The 25,020-nt window shown below is 35.2% G+C and overlaps 1 protein-coding gene across 12 annotated transcripts in view; it reads left to right on the top strand.

The window, feature by feature from the left end:
* The window catches only part of Chd9 (chromodomain helicase DNA binding protein 9), a 208,453-nt gene that overhangs the window by 130,494 nt on the left and 52,939 nt on the right, over positions 1-25,020 (top strand). For all 12 annotated transcript variants that reach the window (XM_048355606.1, XM_048355609.1, XM_048355607.1 and 9 more), the window contains 12 exons: positions 644-761; positions 2,290-2,376; positions 2,797-2,934; positions 7,771-7,892; positions 12,867-13,110; positions 16,984-17,160; positions 19,159-19,302; positions 19,428-19,683; positions 20,880-21,090; positions 22,457-22,652; positions 23,275-23,442; positions 24,098-24,277. In XM_048355606.1, the coding sequence (XP_048211563.1) occupies positions 644-761; positions 2,290-2,376; positions 2,797-2,934; positions 7,771-7,892; positions 12,867-13,110; positions 16,984-17,160; positions 19,159-19,302; positions 19,428-19,683; positions 20,880-21,090; positions 22,457-22,652; positions 23,275-23,442; positions 24,098-24,277 (2,041 nt within the window). The remainder of the gene's footprint in view (positions 1-643; positions 762-2,289; positions 2,377-2,796; positions 2,935-7,770; positions 7,893-12,866; positions 13,111-16,983; positions 17,161-19,158; positions 19,303-19,427; positions 19,684-20,879; positions 21,091-22,456; positions 22,653-23,274; positions 23,443-24,097; positions 24,278-25,020) is intronic.

The raw sequence follows: 25,020 nt of genomic DNA, 5'->3' as shown, positions 1-25,020 counted from the left end.
AAAGGCTGCACTTGACAAACCTTTCATATTTGGATTCAGTGATTTTTTAACAAAAACTAAATGTCAAAATGCAGAAAATCTTTATAAAAATGTACTTTTAGAAATAATAGTCATTATTGCATTTGTATTTTGAACTTTAGATTTTATTCTTAATATCTTTAAGCTTTAGGTTATTGTGTCAGCTGTACACAGTGTGGTGATTTAACTTTTGATCCTTCATTTCCATCCTGGGCATAGATTAGTTAATTTACATGAGTTACTACCTATGCAGAAATTGTGTCAGTACATTTTCCAGTTTCACTGTTATAATTTGGTGTAAATTATCATCTACAGTTACATTGTATTTGAAGTAAGTTAGCTTTCTACATATGAAAAAACCATTATGATGAAAAAACAAAACTTTTGCCCTTGTATTTTTGTTCTGTTTACCATTCTTATAGATTGCAAATTCTAGACTTTCGAGGTATTCTTTAGATACAGAGATCATAGACTATATTTTAGAAATTCATATGAAATCTCTTGGAATTAAATAATGAACTATTTCTAAAGGTGAAAGTATATTCTGAATGTTATAATTAATGTACACCTTAAGAAACATCATTTTCTGTATTATTCTAATATGTTACTTTCATAAAAATTTTAGCTCTTATCTTCACTGTGAATGGGCCACAGAACAGCAACTTTTGAAAGATAAAAGGATCCAGCAGAAAATCAAACGATTCAAATTGAGACAAGCACAAAGAGCACATTTTTTTGCAGATGTAAGAATGTGGACTATTATGTATTAGACTCAGAATTCTTTTATTACTTATCCAGATTTAAGTGTAACTTTCTTGTTATCAGCCTGTCTTAAATAAAACTGTGAGCATGTTATTATTCAAGGGAAGTTTAAGATAGTGAAAAGAAGTATAAGCAGAGCCATGGCATACACTAGTTAGATATAAAGCAGATAAGGCTAGCAAATATAGCCAAGAAAGATAGGTGCTGAAAGTAACTCAGAAATGAATGGAAAATGCCCAAGCAGACAAGAGAAGGAAAAGTAGTTTAGTCACAGTAGAGAAAAATTAGGATAAAACTTAGCTCTGACAGAACATGGAATTTCATAAAACATGTTCTTGAGATGCATAGAAACTGGGTTAAAGTTGTTGAAAGCAGTAGGAGATGAAGCTGGGGGAAATTATGTAAGTTTTGTTTTGTTTCAACTAATACTAATTTGGTTTTGATCGTTCAAAGGGAAAATCAGTGAAGGGTTTTAAGCAAAGAGAACAGTATATAAAATTTGCATTTGAGAAGGATTGCTCTGGGGACAATATGAAAACATATTAAAGACAAAGGAGTAATTATAGGATGACATTGGTACTTGAAGGTCAACATCCTAAGTGACACAGCAGTGAAAATAGGGAAGAAGGAACCAGTCTCAGCTGTAGTAGATTTTGGGTTGGAGATAGAGCTTAGGGTTAAACCATTTGTTATTCCTGTACAAATGCTTGGGTTTGATATCCAACAACAACAACAAAAAAAAAAAAAAGCAAAAGGAGAAGTTACAAAGTCAAGCACAGTGGCAAATGTTTGTAATCCAGTTATTCTGAGGCTTGCAGAATCATGAGTTTGAGTTGAGCCCGGGTAACATAATGAACGCCAGTATTACAAAAAGACAGAGAGAGAGGTCACAAATTGGTAATTTATTAGATGTAGATGATTAAAGAAAGACATAGAATCTAAGATTTTTGTCTTTGGTAATTCAGTGTGGACCATGGAAATGGCACTATATTTCCATTACCCAAGTAAGAAAATATGATGAGTAAGAAAAAGATGAAACTAGGTTGAAGAGCAGATGAGTTCAGTTGAATTTGAGGAAAAGGTTAAAGAACAAATGAGTTCAGTTGAATTTGAGGTAGCTCTTACAGAGCTTGCATGCAGCTAGATATGTAGGTCTTAACTAAAAATGGCCTGCAGGTGAGGGGATTGCAGTATGAGTTAAGCAGCAAGGGAAATTTGGGGAGACTGCTTTTAGGAAAATGTACATCTTACAGAGTAGCTAGTTGAATGTAATATTTTTTAGTGATTTTAACTTATTTTTTAACTTATTCCAACTTATAAGTGCTTTTAAGTTGTATTTATATAATAGTGATTCATCAATGAAATATCTTTTAGATAAACTGGAAAAATTCATTTGTTGAAAAATTATTGGGATGAAACTAATATTGTACAGTAAAACACAAGTAAATTTATCTTTGTCCTTTCACATCTTTATATATATCAATTAAGTTACTTTTTAATTTTATTTAGATGGAAGAAGAACCATTTAATCCAGACTACGTTGAAGTAGATAGAGTATTAGAAGTCTCTTTTTGTGAAGATAAGGATACTGGCGAGGTAAATATTTGGTAAAAATACACTTAATGTTAAATAAAGAAAAAAAAAACTATTAAGACATAGTACTCTAGGGCTGGGAATGTGGCTTAGTGGTAGAGTGCTTGCCTTGCATCCATGAAGCCCTGGGTTTGGTTCCTCAGTACCACATAAACAGAAAAATCCAGACATGACTTTGTGACCTCAAATGGTAGAGTGCTAGCCTTGAGCAAAAGAATTGGTCAAGGACAGTGCCTAGGCCCCAAATTCAAGCCCCAGGACTGGCCAAAAAAACCCACATAGTACTCTTTAAAAAAGTTAAGTCTTAAGGTGCTTATTCTTGTTATCGATCTATATTGTTACACTAAAATGATTTTAACGGCTACCTACTTAATCTAAATAGTCTCTCTATCAAAATGGTAAAATAAAAATTTTTCTTTTTAGCCTGTCATTTACTATTTGGTCAAGTGGTGCTCATTGCCATATGAAGATAGTACATGGGAATTAAAAGAAGATGTAGATCTTGCAAAAATAGAAGAGTTTGAACAATTGCAAGCTGCAAGGCCTGACACAAGACATTTGGTAAGAACCTTAGACAGCTTTATAAAATCTTAGTACAATTATTTTAGTAGGCTTATTGTCAACTTAAGTTCTATTGCACACATGTTTGGGTATTTTATGTATCTATCGTCTCTCTGTCTATCCACTTACCCTCCTACTTACCTATCTCTATTTTATTTTTTGGTATGTCATAGGCTTTAACTCAAGGACCTGGTTGTTGTCTCTGATCTTCCTTTATCAAAGCTAGTACTCTACCACTTTGATCCACAGCTCCATTTCCGGTTCTTTGGTGGTAAATTAGAGTTAAGGGAGAGATATAGGGTAAAAAAGACAAACGACTACAAAAGCAATACTTGCAAAACTGGTGTAAATGAACTAAACAACTCATGGGGGGGGGAGGGAAAGGGGGAGGGGAAGGGGGGTACTGAGGGAGGAGGTAACAAACAGTACAAGAAATGTATCCAATGCCTAACATATGAAACTGTAACCTCTCTGTATATCAGTGTGACAATAAAAAATTAAAAAAAAAAAAAAGAGTTTCACAGATTAACTGCCCAGGCTGGCTTTCAACTGTGATTCTCAGATCTCAGACCCCTGAGTAGCTAGGATTACGGGCACAAGTCACCAACACCTGACTTGTGATTTGGGTTTTTGTTATCTATTATTGGTAAATAAAAAACCATGTAAATGACATAAAATATTTTCAGAGATTCTGTAAAGGAAATTTATCTGTGACCCAAACTAATTGTTTTTGTGTTACTGAAGAGTAGTTGGTACAGAATATGGTTTACTGAGGAAATAATCTTAATTAGTAATATTGTTCTGTGTGTATACACATGCAGGCATGCACAAGCATGATTGTGAGTTGGTCCTGATACGTGAAGTTAGAGCCTGGGTGCTATCCCTGAGCCTTTGTGCTCAAGACTAGCTCCACATCCATTTTGTGTGTGTGTGTGTGTGTGTGTGTGTGTGTGTGTGTGTGTGTGTGTGTGTGTGTCTGTCTCAGACTGGCTTTGAACTACCATCCTCAACTCTCCTGAGTAGCTAAGATTTCAGCTATGAGTCACCTAGGATGGGCTTTATTTTCAAGTATTTTACATGATTTCTTGGGGTGGGGTATATATCTCCTTGGTAGAGCACCTGCCTAGGGTGAATCCTGCCCTGGGTTTTATTACCTAGCACACAATGAAAAAGGGAAGGGTGTGCCCAGAAAGGAAGGAAAAGAAGCTAGGAATGAAATGGGATGGGGATGGAAAAGGAAGTTTTCATTAGTAAACCCTGATTGCATTAAGTAGCAACAAAACTTTCATATCCAGTTGTTTTCAGTATACAGTTAGCATATTTTGTATTTTAAAGTAGTGATTTTGTTCTTTGGTAACCACATATAATTTTAGAGGAATTACAAAAGGAAATATTTGGTTATTTGTGAGAAACTTATTTATGCTCTTGGGAACTAAATTCTGTTGTGTTGAGGTAGGACTTCTGTTTCCTCACCTACCTATAATCTAGAAAGCTTGTGTTTTAACTATCTAGAACAAATTCATGACAAGTTTATTATAATTTTTATTTTTTATTATTGTAAAGGTAATGTACAAAGGAGTAAAAATTATATAAGTCAGGTAACGAGTACATTTCTTTGTGGTCCATGTGACCCCTTCCCTCGCTCTCTCAGTTTTTCCCGCTCCTGAGAAGTTTTTATTGCTGAAGATTTTGGTTGAATTATATTGAATCAGTTCTTCACTTTGTGAAGTGTTAGCCATGTTCTTTCAGTCCATGAACGATGTATAGCTTTACATTCATTTAGCTCATTAATTTTTTTTCAGCAATATTTCATAGTTTCAATTTAATGTATTGGTTATTTCTCAATGTATTTTTTTATGATTGTTGCTTTTTTTTTTCTTCTTTTGCTTGTTATGGAGTTTGAACTCAGGGCCTCAAGCTTACTAGATACTACAGTTCTTCCACTAGCCATTTCTCTTTTTGCTGTTTTTGTTTGTATCTTTTGGCGGTAGAGTCTTACTTTCTGCCCAGATTGCCTTCTTCCTGCAATTCCCTGTATCTTACCCTTCTTAGTAGCTCAGATTATAGGCAGGAACCACCAAGTTTGTAAGTTACTTTTATGGAGGTTTATCAATAAATTTTATAAATATGGAACCTTGCCAGAATCACTATTTTTACCTTTAAAAAAAAAAAAACTAAGATGGGGACTCAAACTTGGGATCTGATGCTTTTTCTTATTGGCTAGTCCTCTACCACCAGACCTCCAATCCCTTTTTGACAATAGATTCTACAGAATCATATCTTTTACAAATACAGGATAATTTCAGGTCTTCCCAGTCTCAGTGACTTCATTGTCTTATATGTTGGATTATTGTTTTTAGAGCCTACATGTTGAAAATGAAATGTCCTAGTGGAAATCATTGCCTTATTTTTGTTCTTAGGAGGAAGACATTCAAATATGATCTTAGCTTTGGCTTCCCTATCCCCCCCCCCCAGCCCCTCCCCCCCCACCCCAGTCATGGACTTTGACCTTGAACTCAGGGCTTAGGCGCTGAGCTCAGGGACAGCGCCTACGCCCTGAGCTCTTTTTGCTCAAGGCTAGCCCTTGAGCAAAAAAACCACCCTGGTTTTCTGGTGCTTAATTGGAGGTAAGAGTCTCATGGACATTCCTTCCCAGGCTGGCTTTGAGTCACAATCCTCATAGCAGGTATGAGCCATCAGTACCCAAAAACTTTGCCTTTTTCAAATATTTTTTCTTATCAAATTTACAAATTTCCCTTCTATTCCCAGGTTGGTAGGAATTCTTATTAGGAATGTATATTGAATTTATTAGATACTTTGTGCATTTGCAGAGATTATCTTTTTGTTTGTTTTATATTCATTCTGTTCATTAACATGAATCAGCTTTTTATTGTAAAACCACTTTTTTTTCCCCTGGTTTTCAAGAAACACCCTACTTGGTTGTAGTATATTGTATATTTTGATAAACTCCATTTGGTTAAAAAAAATCTTTTAAGAAAGAAATCTGTGATTTTTAAAAATTTCTCTTCTTGAGGAATACTGGTATGTGGTCTTTTTTTTTTTTTAATTTTTTTTGTTTTATTTGTCGGTTGTGGGGCTTAGAACTATGGGCCTGGTTGTTGTTTCTGAGCTCTTAAGCTCAAAGCTCGCACTAGCACTCTTTTTTTTTTTTTTTTTTTTTTTTTTGGCCAGTCCTGGGCCTTGTACTCAGGGCCTGAGCACTGTCCCTGGCTTCTTCCCGCTCAAGGCTAGCACTCCGCCACTTGAGCCACAGCGCCGCTTCTGGCCGTTTTCTGTATATGTGGTGCTGGGGAATCGAACCTAGGGCCTCGTGTATCCGAGGCAGGCACTCCTGCCTCTAGGCTATATCCCCAGCCCCTCACTAGCACTCTTATCACTATGAGCCACAGCACGATTTCTGGTTTTCTGGTGGTTAATTGGAGATAAAAATCTCACAGACTTAGCTGCCCGGGCTGGCTTTCATCCACGATCCTGAGATCTCAGCTTTCAACCACGATCCTGAGATCTCAGCCTCCTGAGTGACTAGTTAAAGGCATCAGCGCCCAGCTGTTCATGGTCTTCTTGTGATGTAGTTGCTTTCATTTGGTATTTGCGTTCCATAGAATGAATTCAGAAGTAAGCCCTTTTCTTCTGTATCTGGAAGAGATTGAGTACAATTAATTTTATTTATTTATTTACTTATTTTTGCCATTCCTGGGGCTTGAACTCAGGACCTAGGCACTGTCCTTGAGCTTCTTTTGCTTGAGGTTAGCACTCTACCACTTGAGCCACAGTACCACTCTGGCTCTTTCAGTTTATATGCTACCGAGGAATCACACCCAGGGCTTCAGGCATGCTAGGCAAGCAGTCTACCACTAAGCCACATTCCCAGCCCCCTAATTTTAATTTTTAAGGGCAATGCTTTCCCAGTAGGTATAAGTACTAGAGGTCAAATTCCATTACCACTACCATCATATTTTTTTAACTAATATTTTAGTTTCTAATATTTTAGAAGTTTCTAATATTTCTAATATTTTAGAAGTTTGATCAAATTTTATTATGAGACCATATACCATTAGGTATGTAGGAGTTTCTAAAAATGTAATGCAATTAGAACACATGGTCTTATGCTTACTAGGCATGTGTTCTTCTACTGCACCATACCTGCTGCACTAAGATTTTTCTTTCTTCTTCTTTTTTTTTTTGGTATTGGTCCTTGGGCTTGAACTCAGAATCTGAGCATTGAGCATTGTACCTGAGGTCTTTTGTTGTTGTTGTTGTTTTGGTTTTTTTCTACTACTTGAGCCACACCTCCATGATAAGAGTTTCACTGACTTTGCTGCTTTGAACTGGGATAATCAGATCTCAGCCTCCAGAGTAGCCAGGATTACATGTGTGAGCCACCAGTGAGTGCTCATCTGACAGTAGAATTTAGGTATATGTGTATGTGTTTCTTTGTTTATTGTTTGGGTTCTTTAAATTTATTTTGGGGAGCTTGAATTCAGGACCTGGATCTGGTCTCTGAGCTTTGTGGCTCAAGGCTAGCATTCTACCATGTGAGCCACAGCTCCCTGTCTGGCTTTTCTTTTCTTTTCTTTTTGGTGGTTAGTTGGAGATGTGTGTGTCTTAACTACTTTCCTGATGTGGCTGATTTTGAAACTTAGTCCTCAGATCTCAGTCTCCTGAATGGTTAGGATTACAGGCGTGAGCCACTGACACCTGGCTCTACTATGAAAATTTTTAAAGGCTTTTGACCCTGAGGAAATTGTATGGAAGATTTAATCATATTTTGTGCATCATTCATTTTTTTTAACTCTTCCCTTCTTTCTCATAAAGGACCGTCCTCCTTCTAATATTTGGAAGAAAATAGATCAATCCAGGGACTATAAAAATGGAAATCAACTCAGGGAATATCAACTAGAAGGTCTTAACTGGCTCTTGTTCAACTGGTATAATAGGTATGTAAGTATATCTTAACACAAATATTTATGGTGTGTTACTTTTTAAAATATATACCACAGTGTATTTAATAAAATAGGTATAGAGGTTACAAGATTTTCTTTATTTAAAATTAAATTACTTTGCACAAACATAAAAATTTCAAGTTAGGATGCCAAATACATTTGCTTCTTTAATGTGTATCAGTCAGATGTCTTTTGATTAATAATTATATGACTTTCTTTGAGCTGTAAAACATCTCTACATTACAAAATGATTTTCAGCTTTGCAACATATACTACTTTCTATCAACATTTGACATTTGCTGTGAGCATATTATATAACTATAAAAAGAAGATATTTATTATGCCTCTCTCTGACCCTGTTTCTCTCCCTCCCTTTTTGCATTGACTCTTGTTATTTAGCCTAAGCTGGCCATGAACTCATGACCCATCTGCCTCCGTCTTGTGAATACAGGAAATATAGCTGTGGGCTGCCAAACCCTCCTTAGATCTCTATTCTTTAAGTCTCTGATGAAGTAGATTGTCCATAATTGATAAATAAAAAATAAGATTATAGGAACCTAATACCCCATTTATTATAATTTATTTTCCAAGTTTTTAAAAATACTTTATAGACTATATATCAAGCTCTTCACTGAGATGAAAGATAACTTCAAGAGAAGCAAACACTAGTATCACAATTGAGAAAAGTAGTAAAATATGCAAATGAGAACACAGTTACTTTGAAAAATAGCAAAATTTGCTTACAATTTTATTCAAATCATTTTTCTTAGTGATGGGGATTCATTTGACTCAATTAAATGAAATGAGGACAAGCCCATAATGTGCTCTTTCCCATGGTTTATATTTTCTAAATGTTAATCATTTTTTCCCAAGAGAATCTTCCATGTAAAGTAAGTAACAAAACTTAAAAATTTGTCTTCTCAAAAAATAAAATAAGCTGGGGATATGGCCTAGTGGCAAGTATGTTTGCCTCCTATACATGAAGCCCTGGGTTCAATTCCCCAGAACCACATACACAGAATGGCGGGCTGGGGATATAGCCTAGTGGCAAGAATGCCTGCCTCGGATACACGAGGCCCTAGGTTCGATTCCCCAGCACCACATATACAGAAAACGGCCAGAAGCGGCGCTGTGGCTCAAGTGGCAGAGTGCTAGCCTTGAGCGGGAAGAAGCCAGGGACAGTGCTCAGGCCCTGAGTCCAAGGCCCAGGACTGGCCAAAAAAAAAAAAAGAAAATGGCCAGAAATGGCGCTGTAGCTCAAGTGGCAGAGTGGTAGCCTTGAGCAAAAAAAGAAGCCAAAGACAGTCAGTGCTTAGGCCCTGAGTCCAAGCCCCAGGACTGGCCAAAAAAAAGAATCTCAAAAAATAAAATAAATTTTTAAAAAGAAAGAAAAAAATTGTCTTAGCTCACTAGTACCATGACCCATTTCCTACATTGTTTGTTTTTAACTTTCAGTGTTTTACCACAGTCCTGACCTTTTTACACATTCTGTTTGACTGCTTCATAGAAAAACATAGGAAAAGTAGGTTTCCAATATTTAAAAGTTCTACCCTGTCTTCTCCTTCAAGCCATTGATAATATCTTCATCTCTAGCTTTGTTCTAATCTTGTGATAGAATTTAAAGTAATTCTTACTCAGGATCAAGTTTAATTATGCCACTTCAATTTGTTTTTCTTTTTTTTAATTTATTAATTAAACAAATTTTTGATAAGGTGTGCAAAAAGGGTACAGTTACATAGTAGGGCAGTGTGTACATTTCTTGTGATATCTTACACCCTGTTTTTCTTTCCCTTCCCTAGGTCAGGCAGACATATATACAATACCCAATGTACCAAGAACATATACAGTAGCCACGTGGTGTTTTTTTTTTTTTTTCTGGTAGGGATTTGAACTCAGGGACTGTAATGAGCTCCATCCTATTCCCTCACGTCACTTTTTTTTGTTTTGTTTTGTTTTTATTTTTATTTTTTGGTACTGATGTAGGTTCTTGAATTCAGTGATACGGATTTCGAATCTTACTCAGCCTTTTCCCTCTTACTCTATTTTACCACTTGAGCTATGTCTCCACATCTGGCTTTTTGATGGTCCATCAGAGATTAACAGATCAGAGTCTCCTGGACTTGGCTGATCAGGCTGGCTTCAAAATTGAATCCTTAGATCTCAACCTTCTTAGTAGCTAGTATTAATAGCATGAGCCACTGGAGCCCAGCTCTCATTTTAACTCTTGATATACTCTCTTGTTCTATCCTTCAGGACTGCATTGAAATCTGTTACCACTATTACTGCTTATTCCCCATTCACTCCCTGTTTTCTTTATTTGTTTGTTTTTTATTTGATTTGTTTTTGCAGTACTAATGTTTGGACTCAGATCCTGATGCTTGCTGGCCAGTTGTTCTACTACTGAACCACCTCTCCAGCCATCCTTCTCTTTTATATGACTTCAAGAATTAGGAGTTAACCTATCTATAAAATCAAAATTGAAAATTAATTCATGGCTCTGCTTTTCCTTCTAATTACCTTAGGTTCTCTTTGTAATTTCCAGCAAATTTCTACGTACACCATTTCTTCACCTCTAATTCACACCTTTTCTTCATCTCTTAATTCTTTTTAACCCTGTTGCAGTCTGGATTTTGTTCTCTCATCTTAAACTTAATAATTCATTCCACAGTATATTCTTTATCTCTAATTACACCCTTTTATTGGATAGGAATTGCCTCTCCTTCCTCTTTTTTTTTTTTTTTTTTTTTTTTTTTTTTGGCCAGTCGTGGGCCTTGGACTCAGGGCCTGAGCACTGTCCCTGGCTTCTTCCCGCTCAAGGCTAGCACTCTGCCACTTGAGCCACAGCGCCGCTTCTGGCTGTTTTCTGTATATGTGGTGCTGGGGAATCGAACCTAGGGCCTCGTGTATCCGAGGCAGGCACTCTTGCCACTAGGCTATATCCCCAGCCCCTCCTTCCTCTTTTAAACTTCATCAATACTCTAAGTACTGTTTCCATTGTGACTCTCCTAGCTCTACAGTACCTTTGACTGTTCAATATATATATAGGATCCTGTTTTATCTATCATTTAAGTGTTACTTTTTCTTTTACCAGGTATAAACCTTTAGGTTTCAGATTATGTTTGTTCTCCCTCATGCATACATACACCCTGCCCACCTCCATGCCTTCACTTACTAATAATATACTAATGGTTCCGTATTTGTTTTTTTTGTTTTTTGTTTTTTGTTTTTTTTGGCCAGTCCTGGGGCTTGGACTCAGGGCCTGAGCACTGTCCCTGGCTTCTTTTTGCTCAAGGCTAGCACTCTGCCACTTGAGCCACAGCACCTCTTCTGGCCATTTTCTGTACATGTGGTGCTGGGGAATTGAACCCAGGGCCTCATGTATACGAGGCAAGCACTCTTGCCACTAGGCCATATCCCCAGCCCTGGGCCCATATTTCTTTTTGCCTCTTGAGATTTGAATTTCCACCTTAACAATTCTTTAAACATGGAAGATTCAAAATTAGTCTTACCAGTTTTCCTTTCTTCTGTATCCAACTTGCTCTTCCTGTGTATTTTCCATCTTGGTTAATAATACAGTTTATTTAGATACCCAAACTGAAATTGGTCTGTCATCCTCCACACCATACATACATCACGTCGGTGACTATGGCCAATTCATTTGAGCTCAGGATTAACTCTGGCTCATGTTCTGTCTTTTTACTTCTCCCCTAATTAGTCCAAATGTCTACAACTTCTTTCCTTCAGTGTTAGCATTAATTACCAATTAATCATTTCTATCTAGTCACCTTTTCTTTGCATAGTAGTAACAGTGTAAAGCTTAGCATAAATACCTTACTGCTTCCAGTTGCATTAAAAAAAAAGATATCTACCTTCTTCAACTTATGATGCCTACTTACTTTGTTAATCTTACCTCCTTTCACCTTTCCCTCCTCACAAGATTAATCAGACTATTGTTCCCCAGTTGTCATGATTTTTACCCTTTTGCATCTTTGCTCTGTCCTTTGCCAGTATCCATGTCATAGTTCAACTTTACTGAAGAGTTATTCTCTCACTTATTCTAGTCAGTTTGTTGCTTTTTTCTCTAAATATCCATAATGAATTTCATTCTGACTATTCTTCTAAAGCCACATATAACCACCTGTAAAGTTTATTTTAAAATTATAATTTACTTTATCTTGGGGCTGGGAATATGGCCTAGTGGCAAGAGTGCTTGCCTCATATACATGAAGCCCTGGGTTCGATTCCTCAGCACCACATATATATAGAAAAGGCCAGAAGAGGTGCTGTGGCTCAAGTGGCAGAGTGCTCGCCTTGGGGCACTCTCGGGGCCTGAGTCCAAGAGCCAGGACTGGCTAAAAAAATGAAAATTTTATATATATATATATATATATATATATATAATTTACTTTATCTTAATTCTTACACATTGAATCATAATATGGGGGTGGGGGGGAAACCTGGTTATCTGTTTTTTTTTTCAAGCTCCGTAGGCTCTTCTAACACAGCCAAGGTAGAAAGCCAGTGCTACAGTTGTGCTTCTACAATAGCACAATGCATGACTATTTATGTATATGCATGTTTGCTTCTCTAATAGATACAAGCTCCCCTGGAAGGCAGAGAACATGTTCTATTTCTTTTGTATCCCATCTTCTCATAATGTCCTGAGATAATAGAAGGTATTTAATAAATGCTTCCTGAATAAATAATCTTTATTTTGCCTTTCTCTTTTTATACTTTTTAAAAAAATCAAATATTTAATGTGCCATGTCTTTATTTGGAGCTACAAAACCTTTAGTTTTCCCTTTACAGGATCATAATAAACTTACAAATTTTATCTTACTCTGCACTTCAGCAACTTTTTTTTATAAATGCAAGCATTTTAATTGGGTATTTGCTTATTTTGTATATCTTAAAGACATTGCAGTTAACATTAAACCCAATGTATATATGGATATTTGTTTATTTCAGGCGCAACTGCATTTTAGCAGATGAAATGGGTCTTGGGAAAACCATTCAATCAATTACATTCCTCTACGAAATCCTTCTGACTGGTTTAAAAGGACCTTTCCTGATTATTGCACCTCTTTCCACCATTGCAAACTGGGAGAGAGAATTTCGTACGTGGACTGATATTAATGTTGTGGTTTATCATGGGAGCCTGATTAGCAGACAGATGATACAGCAATATGAGATGTACTTCAGGGACTCACAGGTGTGGTATTAATGATTTTGCTTGTTGTAAAGAAGATCAGGGCTGATAAAGATAAGCATTGCATGCCAATTACTTTCAAATTTAAGATAGATTCTAATTTCATACCTAAATTATAGATTGTGTGCTTTTATTTATATTTCACTAAATTTTAGTAGCTAAAAGAAGTTCTCTGACAGTATGATTTATACAAACATACAGATATGCTTCTAATTTTTAATTTTTTGGCTATCATAATTTTTCTTCCTTTAAATACTCACTGGTCTTATTTCTAGAAATAAGTGTCCCTGTGATCATCTCCCAGCTCTTTCCCCCTATATTTTATATTTAATCTTTAAATAAACTATGGATTTTAATATCTGTTGAAATGAGAACATAGGTTCCTTTTTATTTTTTAGTGCATTTTGTGTTTGGTGATTTTTGATTTGTGAGCTGAGGGTTATAGCTCAGGCACAGAATGCTTGCCTAGTCTGCAGAAGGTCCTGGTCTCCAGTGCTGAAAAAAGACGAAAAAATTAATTTTGGGATCATTTGTTTTGTTTAATTTGATCTTAGCATTCTTTCATTTTTTTTCTATTAGGCTTAGCTATAGAGTATTTTCCTACTCAAATGATTGGATCGTTTTCTACTTCCTTGTGTTCTGGGGGCACATTTTCTACTTTATGTTAGCCAGTTAGTCTTTGAGAGGGGATTTTTCCATTTATCCTAAATACAATAGCCAATCAATTACAGGAACTTAAGGTTAGAAAACACAAAGTTCCAGATTGCAGTCTTGAATGTCATTATGAAAGTTTTGTGGTAGACACCAAAAGAATAAGAAAGTAAAAATAAACAAGACCACCCCTAATTCACACTGAATTGTATTCTACCTCAATAGCACTTCAGTTTCTTTTTTTGACTCATTATTCTATTTTAAATTAATGCAACATATGGCCAGGTAATGTGATATGTTAGAAGTTGAAGTTAAGAGAATAGTATAGCCTTTCCACTTTTGCATATGAAGTCCAACGGATTTTCCATGTATATGAGGCTAATTATGATTGAACCGATTATGTTCCTGCTTCCAAGGTTAAAAAACTACAGGTGTATGAAATTAAGCATCTACACAATCTTTTAATTATTCCTCAGCGCTATTGAAAACTAATAGCATCATTGGAGATTATGACATTTAAGTTGGAATTTGATTCCATCCCATGATCGTTTTGCATTCTTAATTATTTATTTAATGTTAAAGCCAAATTATAATTTTAATATATACATCATAATTTCTTACAAATATGATAGCCCAAAGCAGATAGACTTTTGTGTAATAAGCTGAATTATATGCTACACATACTGTGTATGTATATGTATATATGCATATATACATATATTTTTATGAACATTTTTATGGTATTTATTGTGGGCTCTGTGATATTACTGGAGAGGTTTTAAATTTCAGAAGAAGAAAAAATATTTCATGCAATGAGAAAAATAGATATGCCCTGCTATTTGTAGAAATAATTTTTTAGACTTGTCTTGCAAATACAATTTCATGCAAATTAACTGCATGTTTCCTTCTGCCTTTTTCAAGCGATTGATTAACTTAAAAATCAGTAGTAATATCTGGGTGCTAGGGGCTCATGCCTGCAATTCTAGTTACTCAGGAGGCTCATATCTGAGGATTGTGGTTCAATGCCAGCCTGGGCAGGAAAGTCTGTGAGACTCTTTATCTCCAGTAAACCACTCAGAAAAAGCTAGAAGTAGTGCTGTGGTTCAAGTGGTAGATTGCTAGCTTTAAGCACAAAGAGGCTCAGGGACAGCTCCCAGGCCCTGAGTTCAAGCCCCATGACCATCAACAAACAAACAAAATAGTAATGTTATTAAATTTTCCAGGTGCTCTGAGTAAATCAGCAAAAATAATAACAGTAATAAACATAAACATTTATTGAGTACCATTTTCAAGTCATTCTACTAGTTTTCACATGTTCTTCCATTTAGTCTTTATAATGTTAATCTTATGAAACAGATATTATACCAACTCTATACATGATAGAACAGTGACATAAAAGAAGTCATCTACATTGCCCTAAAATTATAGTTTGTCATAGTAGAGTTTTGATTTTGAGCTTTGCAAATGCCATAGACTTACTCTTTATACTTCTCTTAGTATTGTTTTACTGTAGCTAGTATTCAACTTAAGTGGCCAATGTTTACAATCAATGCAAATAATTTAAAGAGCAAAAATAAGTCAAAACATATAATTCTTAACATTTTCTTTTAGTACCTCGGGTTATATTTTCAATCTCATTTTTTAAATCTCTTTAATTAGTTCCCATACTTAATGTTTCCTTATGTTACCATGTTTTTCTTGTCAAGCTTCCTTTCCCAGATCCTTCTCATTTTTGCCTTATCTAAACTATGGGAATGGCCCGGGAATCATTCCTCTGAGCATCTGTGTCCATTCACTCTTAGTTTTCATTTGTATACATGCCTTAGATTGTGTCTGTACTTTTACAACCTACCAAATCTATCACACCAAGTTGAACTCTTTTCTGAATTTCAAAGTCCTTTCTAAATACATATTTAACTACATGTAGATCTACTAGAAATTTCAATATAACATCTACAAAAATAAAATCAAGAACTTCCCGTGTCAGTAAACAGTAACTTCAAAGCAGTTGTTTAAGCTAAAAAATTTAGTCAAATTTGAGTCTTCCCATTCACTCCATATCCATCATGTAATTACCTTCAAAACATATCTATAATTGGCCACTTCTCATGATGATTTTTAGCTTGCATTATTTGGACATCTTTGCCCTTTCCAGACTATGCCACCACAATGGCCAATGGGACTCTTCTCAAATTATTTAGATTTTTGCTCAAATGAGAGCCAAAGGCTTAATCAGCATTCAAGTCCCTATACTGTCTACTTGACCCTTTCCTCCCAACACTGTTTCACTCACTAGATTCTTGGTTTTAATCTAAATGTTATCAAACATAATCCTATCTTACCCTCTTACTTACCCCTTACCACTTTTACTAAGAATGTATTTTCTTATACATTTCTGGATATCACCATGTTTCTATCATATAGCTCATGTGTCACTTCTAAAGAATATTCTCCCAGATACCATATGTAATTGCAGTATTCACATATGTCCTTATACTTTTACTCCAACTTATCAGATTGTTAGTTCCACTTACCTAATTACTATTGTCTTTTTGTTTTTTTCCTGCTCATTCTGTGGCAACTGGAACTGTCTGGCATACAGACACAAAATATTCACTGTATAAATTATTTGAATGACTAGTTTGATACTGATTATTTATTTGCCATTAGCAGTATGAATGCACATGTTTAAGTAATAAATATTCCTATTTAAATAACCATTTCTTTATTGATAAAACATTATTATAAATCTTTATTATTTTTCTAGTCCTGGGACTTGAACTCAGGGCTTGGGCACTATCTCTGGGGTATCTCTGGTCTTCTGCTCAAAGTTAGCATACTATCACTTGAGCCACAGCACCACTTCCAGCTTTTTCTTTTTATGTGGTACTGAGGAATTGAACTCAGGTCTTCGTGTGTGCTAGGCAAGCACTCTCCCACTAAGCTACCTTTCTAGCCCTGATCATTTTACCATTAGAATATAATTCACAATAATATAAAAGTGTAGCCATGGCTTTTTTTTTACTCTGTGTCGAAAAATGCAGCAATTTCATAATCGTAATTTTAAAGGTAAAATTTCTTTAGTGTATATTTACCTAAAAATTTTAAGTAGGAAATGGTTTATGTAAAATGCCAACACATGTACCTTTATGTCATTTCACAGGTCTAAAAAGTACAAGTATATTCTAGCTGTGTGTTGTGTTTGAATTTTTTTTTTCCCCCTAGGGGCGTATCATACGAGGAGCTTACAGATTCCAAGCTATCATCACCACTTTTGAAATGATTCTTGGGGGCTGTGGTGAGCTTAATGCCATTGAGTGGCGATGTGTGATAATTGATGAAGCACACAGGTTAAAAAATAAAAATTGTAAACTACTAGAAGGCTTGAAACTCATGAATCTGGTAAGTAACTTAAGATCAGTGTTTTAAATTTACTTGGTTTAAGTATATAATTTATTTAGTTTTAGTATATGTTTAGTATACTATTATAACTAAGTATACTAAATCTTAAATTATATATGTATATTAATTTAAGTTTAGCAACTAGAGACATGCCTCACATAGGAGAGCTTTTGCCTAGCAAGCATGAATCCTACCAGAACTGAGCCAGGAACCAGAGGCAACACAACTATCATTTTAGCTAATCAGAGGCTGAGGCATGAGGATTATCATTCAAAGCTAGCCTGGACAAAAAGTATGTGAGACTCTTATCTCCAGTAAAACCACAAAAAGCCAGAAGTGAGGTAAGGCTCAAATGGTAAAACAACCAGCCTTGAATCAAAAAGCTAAAGGAAAGTGTCCTGGCACTGAGTTCATACCCTAGTACTGGCACACAAAAAAAATCACAGAAAACAAACAAACAGAAAAAAAAACAGTACTGAAAAAATGAGAAAAAAATCAGTGTATAAACATATTTGAGTACTTCATACATATAATTTAAATGGCTAATTGAGTTTTTTTTTTTTTTTTTTTTTTGGTACTGGGGATCGAACCCAAGGTGTTGCACTTGCTAGGCAAGCACTTTGCCACTGAGCTACATCCCAGCCCCCAATTTTATTTCTTACGCTACAAAATCTCATTAATTTTTGTAAGATCACCTTTACTAACATTTCCTTTAAAAATTCTTTAGCATTATACTACTAGAAAGTAAATAACTTAAGTTTTATCCTACAAATTCTTTAATACAAAGCCATTACATCAAAATTATATTATTTCTGTCATTATTGATAGAGCAATAAAAGTTCCTATATAGCTCTTTATGCTTATCATGATTGATTTTGAAATTTCTTAGTCACCATCTTGTTAGTGTGCTTCTTTTAACTGAAAGTGGTTTAAAATTTCAATTTTTAATTAATAATCACACAATTAGTATATTTGTACTCAAGTCAATAAGCTTAACTACATATAGTAAACAATTCAAGTGTTCCTTTTAGCTCCTTGTCATGTATATTGATGCCCGGTTTGACATCTAACTCTAGTATTCACAGTTCAATGGTTATATTTCTAGGACTACTTACTATTGAATATATGCATATGTGCAGATTCACCAATATATATGTGTATAAATAGTTTGGGAACATAATGTACTGTGAAGCCAAACTGTAAATGATCATTTTATTTCAGTTTATCCTACTTTAAAGAGTATTCTGTTTAGCCTTTCACACTTGTGGATTATCGGTTTAGTCATTTGATAGCTTGTTCTGCCCTGAAAAGTTAAATAATCAGTGATCATTCACATTACACAAAATGAGCACAAAGTTTCATACCAATAATATTTGAATGTAAAATAGAGCAACTCTGTTTTGGTCCCTCACTTCTATCCCCTGGTCCTGGGGATTGAACTCAGGGCCTGGATGCTGTCCCTGAGCTTTTTTTGCTCAAAGCTGGCACTCTACCACTTTGAGCACAGCTCCACTTCCGGTGTTTCTTGTGGTTAATTGGGAGAAGTGTCTCATAAACTTTCCTGCCCAGGCCGGCCTTGAACCACAATCCTCATATCTCAGTCTCCTAAGTAGCTAGGATTACAGGTATGAGCCACTAGCTCCCAGGTCCCTGAGCATTTTTACTCAGCTAGTCTAGTGATCTACCATTGAACCACATTTCTACTTCTGTTTCTTTTGGTTCTTAAAAAGCTTTGTTTCTTTAAGAACATTTAAAATATACTTCATCAAAAATTGGGAATTTTTAAAGGCATGAGTAGTATTATACAAATTGAGATCTTACAAGATTATAAAAACTTTTTTTTTTTTGAGTGCTGCTGCTGAGATTTGAACTCTGGGCCTCATGCTCTCTCCCGGGCACTACTTGGTTTTTAAAGCAGTCAACATTTAATAACCTAAGTCAGCTTCTGTCTAGTTTTAGTACCTTGGTATTTGATGTAATTGTCTTTCATTTCTATAGGAACACAAGGTGCTTTTGACTGGCACTCCTCTCCAAAATACAGTTGAAGAACTATTCAGTCTTCTTCATTTTCTTGAACCTTTAAGGTTTCCTTCGGAATCAACTTTTTTGCAAGAATTTGGAGATCTTAAGACAGAGGAACAGGTATCCTGTTGTTCTTTGTACATATCAAATCTTTCATTATTATTATTATTATTATTATTATTATTATTGTGGAATGGGGTATGTATGTAATATTATTGTATCTATTTCCATCACCTTTTATTTAGGTGCAGAAACTTCAGGCTATTCTGAAACCAATGATGTTGAGGCGATTAAAGGAAGATGTAGAAAAAAAATTGGCACCTAAGGAAGAAACCATCATTGAAGTTGAGCTTACTAACATACAAAAAAAATACTACAGGGCTATTTTGGAGAAGAACTTTTCATTTTTATCCAAAGGAGTAGGACAAACTAATGTACCTAACTTGGTCAATACCATGATGGAGCTCAGGAAATGCTGTAATCATCCATATCTTATTAAAGGTAGCAAAAACAAGTTACAACATTTTTTTTTTAAACCAGTAGTGTGAATAGATATTCAAAACATCACTACCATGGTTGTTAACACCTTCATTCTACTGTTTTAATACTATCAGGGTTTCACAATTTGTGCAGTGTTTTGCCTTATTATTTAGTATTGGCTCACTGGGTTTAAAAAAACAAGAGTTTAATATATCTTGGAGTAGAATTCTTCACTAATAATTATGGAAGAAGGCAGGAAAGGCCATTTCTTTTTGAACTTTGATATTTACCTTATTCCGCCGGTTTCCTGTCAATATCCTCCTACCTGCATTAGATGGGTTTTTTGTTTGGTTGGTTGGTTGATTGGGTTGGGTGTTTTGTTTTTTGGGTTTTTTTTGCCCATGATGGGGATTGAACTCTGGGCCTGAGCGCTCTCCCTAAGCCTTTTTGTGCTCAAGGCTACCACACTTCTACTTGAGCCACAGCACCACTTCTCGCTTTTTCTGAGTAGTTTATTAGAAATAAATGTCTCACAGACTTTGCTGCTGGGCTAACTTCAAACCACAATACTCAGATCTTAGCCTCCTGAGTAGCTAGGATGATAGGCATGAGCCACCGGCACCCGGCTTCCTATTAGTATTTTTGTGCTGGTAGTACTTTCTAAGACCATTTCAAGTTCTCTACCAGTGTTCTGTGTGTACAGTGTTCGGGTCTTTCCACTTATTCCTCTCAATCTACTCCTCATCTGCTGAGGAAAGGAGCACTAAGAGGCTCATTAGTTCTGATCTAGATTCTCTGAAAGCTTAGTTATGAGCAGTCTTCAGTTATCATCAGTGTTAATGGTGGATATTTAGATACTAGATATTTGTTTTTAAAAAACTTAGATATTTGTTGACCTATTTTAAGATCATAGTTTTATTCATGCTTTCCTTCTTAGCATTCACTAAAAATTTAGCAGACATAAAGTTACACAAGATGTTACTCCAGATATCTGGAAAGGTAAAAAAAATTCTTATAACATCATATTTGTCTTCTGTGGAATTAACAATCTAGTGTTGGTAAAGATTAAGCCTTCAATCACAATAAAGGCAATATATTTGCCATCAATAAATTACAATATGTGACAATCATGGGAAGAATTTATTCTGATATAATATAAAGCAGTTGGGAATTATCTGCAGTTGTTGCATTGCTCCTGTTGTCTTATTCTGTCACAGGTGCTGAGGAGAAAATACTTGGAGAATTTAAAGATACATATAATCCAGCTGCTTCTGATTTTCACCTTCAAGCAATGATCCAATCTGCTGGTAAATTGGTTCTAATTGATAAATTGCTTCCCAAAATGAAAGCAGGAGGTCATAAAGTACTCATCTTCTCTCAGATGGTTCGCTGCCTTGACATCCTGGAGGACTATCTCATACATAAAAGGTAAGTAAGGTCTGCTACAACCCAATGAGTTATCACTTTCATTGAGTGATGCATGCGTTTTTGCTATAGGAATGGGAGTTTTGTTTTATTTGTAAACATTATCATAGTGAGACATTGCATGGGCTTATATATAAGACAACCATCTTCAAAACTAAAGATCTTCCATAAAGCTGGGCATGGTAATTCATACCTGTAACCCCCCACACTTGAGAGAGTGAGGCAAGATTGTGAGTTTGAGGCCTGTTTTGGCTACCAAATGAATTCCAGGATAACCTGGGCTATCTTTACAAATCAACTTAACAAAAAAGAGTGGCTGAGACCACTTGGGTGATAGGGCCTTGTCTCTCTTGCCTAAGTTCCGTCCTAGGTAAGATACGTGTGTTGGGACGTATCAGGTACAATACTCACACCTGTAATTCCAACTATTCAGGCTTTTTTATTTTTATTTTTTATTTGCCAGACCTAGGGCTTGGACTCAGGGCCTGACCACTGTCCCTGGCTTCTTTTTGCTCAAGGATAGCACTCTACCACTTGAGCCACAGCGCCACTTTGGCTTTTTCTATACATGTGGTGCTGAGGAATCGAACCTAGGGCTTCATGTATGCTAGGCCAGCACTCTACCACTAGGCCATATTCCCTGCCCCTCCAACTATTCAGAAGGAGACTGAGGAGGAAGATTGCAACTTGAAGGCCAGTTCAGGCTAAAAGTTATTTAAACCTCATTTCAACCAACAAGCCTGGCATGGCCAAGTGTAACATACCTCTAATCTAGCAATTCAGGGGTCCTTAGATGTTAAAAAAAAAAATCTATTGATGTATAATACTTTGAAGAGTTCTATAAAAATTCAGTTTTCCCTCAATAGATTATAGTATATTAGTAAGCATAGCAGTTAACAGTAATATAGTATAAGGACAAGAGGAAACAGACTTTTTTTAACCCTGGGAAAGTCATTATTGCTAAGGTAAAGTAATTTATGATCAGATTGGCAGGGTAGTTTTCACTCCAACTTCCCAAAGTGGCATTTATTGTAATGCTATTTTACTTTTCAGCAAGGAATACAAACATTTGTCTTCATGTCTCTTTATGTTTCCTCCTTAATATTAATACCAAAAATTATAAAACCTTAGAAAGTAATTGAAATGGTCCTGGGATTTAGCTCATCCGAAGAGCGCCTACCTGGCAAGTGCAAGGCCCTGAGTTCGGTTCCCAGCTCTGGGGGGGAAAAATATATAAAAGAAAGTAATTGAGATGATATGCTTCTAATTTTGTTCTGAACATATATTTCAGGAATGTTGGCATTGGTCAACTCTGTCTTTATTTACATTATATCCTTCTATTTAAATTTATTGCATTTCGTTTGAATAGATATTTATATGAGCGAATTGATGGAAGAGTCAGAGGGAATCTCCGACAGGCTGCAATAGATCGATTTAGTAAACCTGATTCAGATCGATTTGTTTTTCTCCTGTGTACCCGAGCTGGTGGACTGGGCATCAACTTAACTGCAGCTGATACATGTATAATTTTTGATTCTGATTGGAATCCTCAAAATGATCTTCAGGTAATAAATACATTGTATTACAAGGAATGTATTGTTCACATATCTTATTTTTAGTAACTTTTGTTTCCCTATCTATTCCAGCCAAAATTAGTGAAATTGACATTGAATATTAAACATAACAAAATAATTTTTAAATAAAATATGTGTTAACTTATAAAATGGTATACATAGTTGTGTAGGTGATTTTATTCTTTAAATGTGAGGCATTTGGGTTCAGTCCCTAGCACTGCAAATAAACCTTCAGAAAGTTACAGAACTTTAAGATAAGCAGTCTTATAATAACTTATTTATTAGCAAAGTATCAGGATTATAATTTCCTTAAATTGAATAGTTGTTTATCTAAATTTTACCTGTTCATCATGCATTATATGTACAGTTAAGGCACTAGGTAATATACTTTTCATTTGACTATTACAAAAAATTACTTAACAAAGAATTGAGTATGAAATTGTACATAGCTGGCTTACCTACACCTATAAGCCTAGTTAGGAGGCTGAGATCAGGTTCAAGGCTAGTCCAGGCCAACAAATTTTAGGGTCTCCAGTTAACCATCAAATGGCCTTATAATTGGCTAATAAATGCCTTTGTGAAAAAAAATTCTGTAACTTCTCTTTTTTCTTAGGCCCAAGCTCGTTGCCACAGAATTGGTCAGGACAAAGCAGTTAAAGTGTACAGATTAGTAACTCGTAATTCCTATGAGAGAGAGATGTTTGACCGGGCCAGTCTGAAATTGGGCCTTGATAAAGCTGTGCTACAGAGCATGAGTGGAAGAGAAAGTAATGTTGGTGGGGTACGTATCCTTTTCACTTGAGGGTATTTTGTTCTTTTATTTGTAGCCAGTTTTATCTCCAGTACTGTATCATTACATTTTGTTCAAAAAGGAACACTAAAGACATTGGTTTGCTCAAAAAGGCATTTTAAGAAAGGACCTATTTAGTTAATTCTTAAGAACACTACAAAACTATGATTTCTAAGAACATGTTTTGAATATAGAAATGATTTATTTTTGTACGACAGTTCTATCATGGCATAGCAAATCTGAATTTGTAAAAATGTTTACATTAGTTATATAAACATTTTGCAAAGTTTTAAAGATGTTTTATTTGTAGCATTGGCTTTGCATTATTATGAATTGTTTGTGGCTTTTTTTCTCCTCAAATTTTGTCTAATATTGACTCTTCATACTCAAAAGTTTAAAAGGTTTCTTGCCCTTTAGGCTATCATTTAATTAAAGCCATTTCAGCCATTTCAGATTTGTAATTCACATGTTCAATATATCCAGGAAGAGTCATCACTCCAATGTAATACTGTAGTGAATTCTCTGTTAAATGCATCTGAAACCCAAATGCAATTTAAATATGAAATGTCATATTTTTGGTTGTTTCTCATTTTGAACTGTGAAAATACTGTTACTAATACCATTATTATTACTTTTTTTTTTTAAGATTCAACAGCTTTCCAAAAAAGAGATAGAAGATTTGCTTCGAAGAGGTGCTTATGGTGCCATTATGGAGGAGGAAGATGAAGGCTCCAAATTCTGTGAAGAGGACATCGATCAGATTTTATTACGCCGTACAAAAACTATTACTATTGAGTCAGAAGGTCGTGGGTCAACATTTGCCAAGGTAACAGTGAGTACTAGTTAATGAATTTATAGCAGTGAAGGTCACATCTTCATTATTAAAATAAATTTAACTTTTTTCTATCTTTAAACATGCTAACTTAGCTAAAAAAAATAGATAATATATTCTTTTCCTTCATTTTTTTTCTGCTCTTTTATGAAATTTTACATGTGTTCTTCTGATCCTAGTGAAATGGAATAAATGTGATAACTAGAAATAGCTCTACATATTAATCAGAGTAAAGCATTTGAAATCAAAGGAATTTAGAAACTAAAGGATATATACTGGAGGCAGAGAAAAATGTAAGTAATATGTAGGCGGTTAAATCATCTTACATTATCTTTAATAACTTAAAGAACCTGAGGGAAGAAAAAGGATTTCCAATTTAATTTGAAATACTAAAATATAATTTTAGGAAAAGTACAATGGAATTTCTGTCTGGAAAAGTATTAATAACTGTATTTGGAGGAAAAAAATTAGAGTTGAATGGCTTTTATATTATTTTCAAGAGACATGATAAACTCATGTCTTCTCATCTGAGTTTTTTTATTGCCGTATTTTATCTAGCTGCACTGATTCACAGAAATTCCTTATAGAAATGTGTAGAGCTTCCTTTCTACTACAGTTTTCTGCCATCCCCATCTACATCTCTGCTTCCAACTCAGTATTTTTATTTACCTTTTTGGGAAGCCCTGTGTTAAAAGAATATCACTCGAGTACTACAACAAAAGTAATAGTATTGGTCT

This window comes from Perognathus longimembris, chromosome 10 (genome assembly GCF_023159225.1).
Source record: "Perognathus longimembris pacificus isolate PPM17 chromosome 10, ASM2315922v1, whole genome shotgun sequence".
NCBI lineage: Eukaryota > Metazoa > Chordata > Mammalia > Rodentia > Heteromyidae > Perognathus > Perognathus longimembris.
This window is presented reverse-complemented; position numbering and strand designations above follow the sequence as displayed.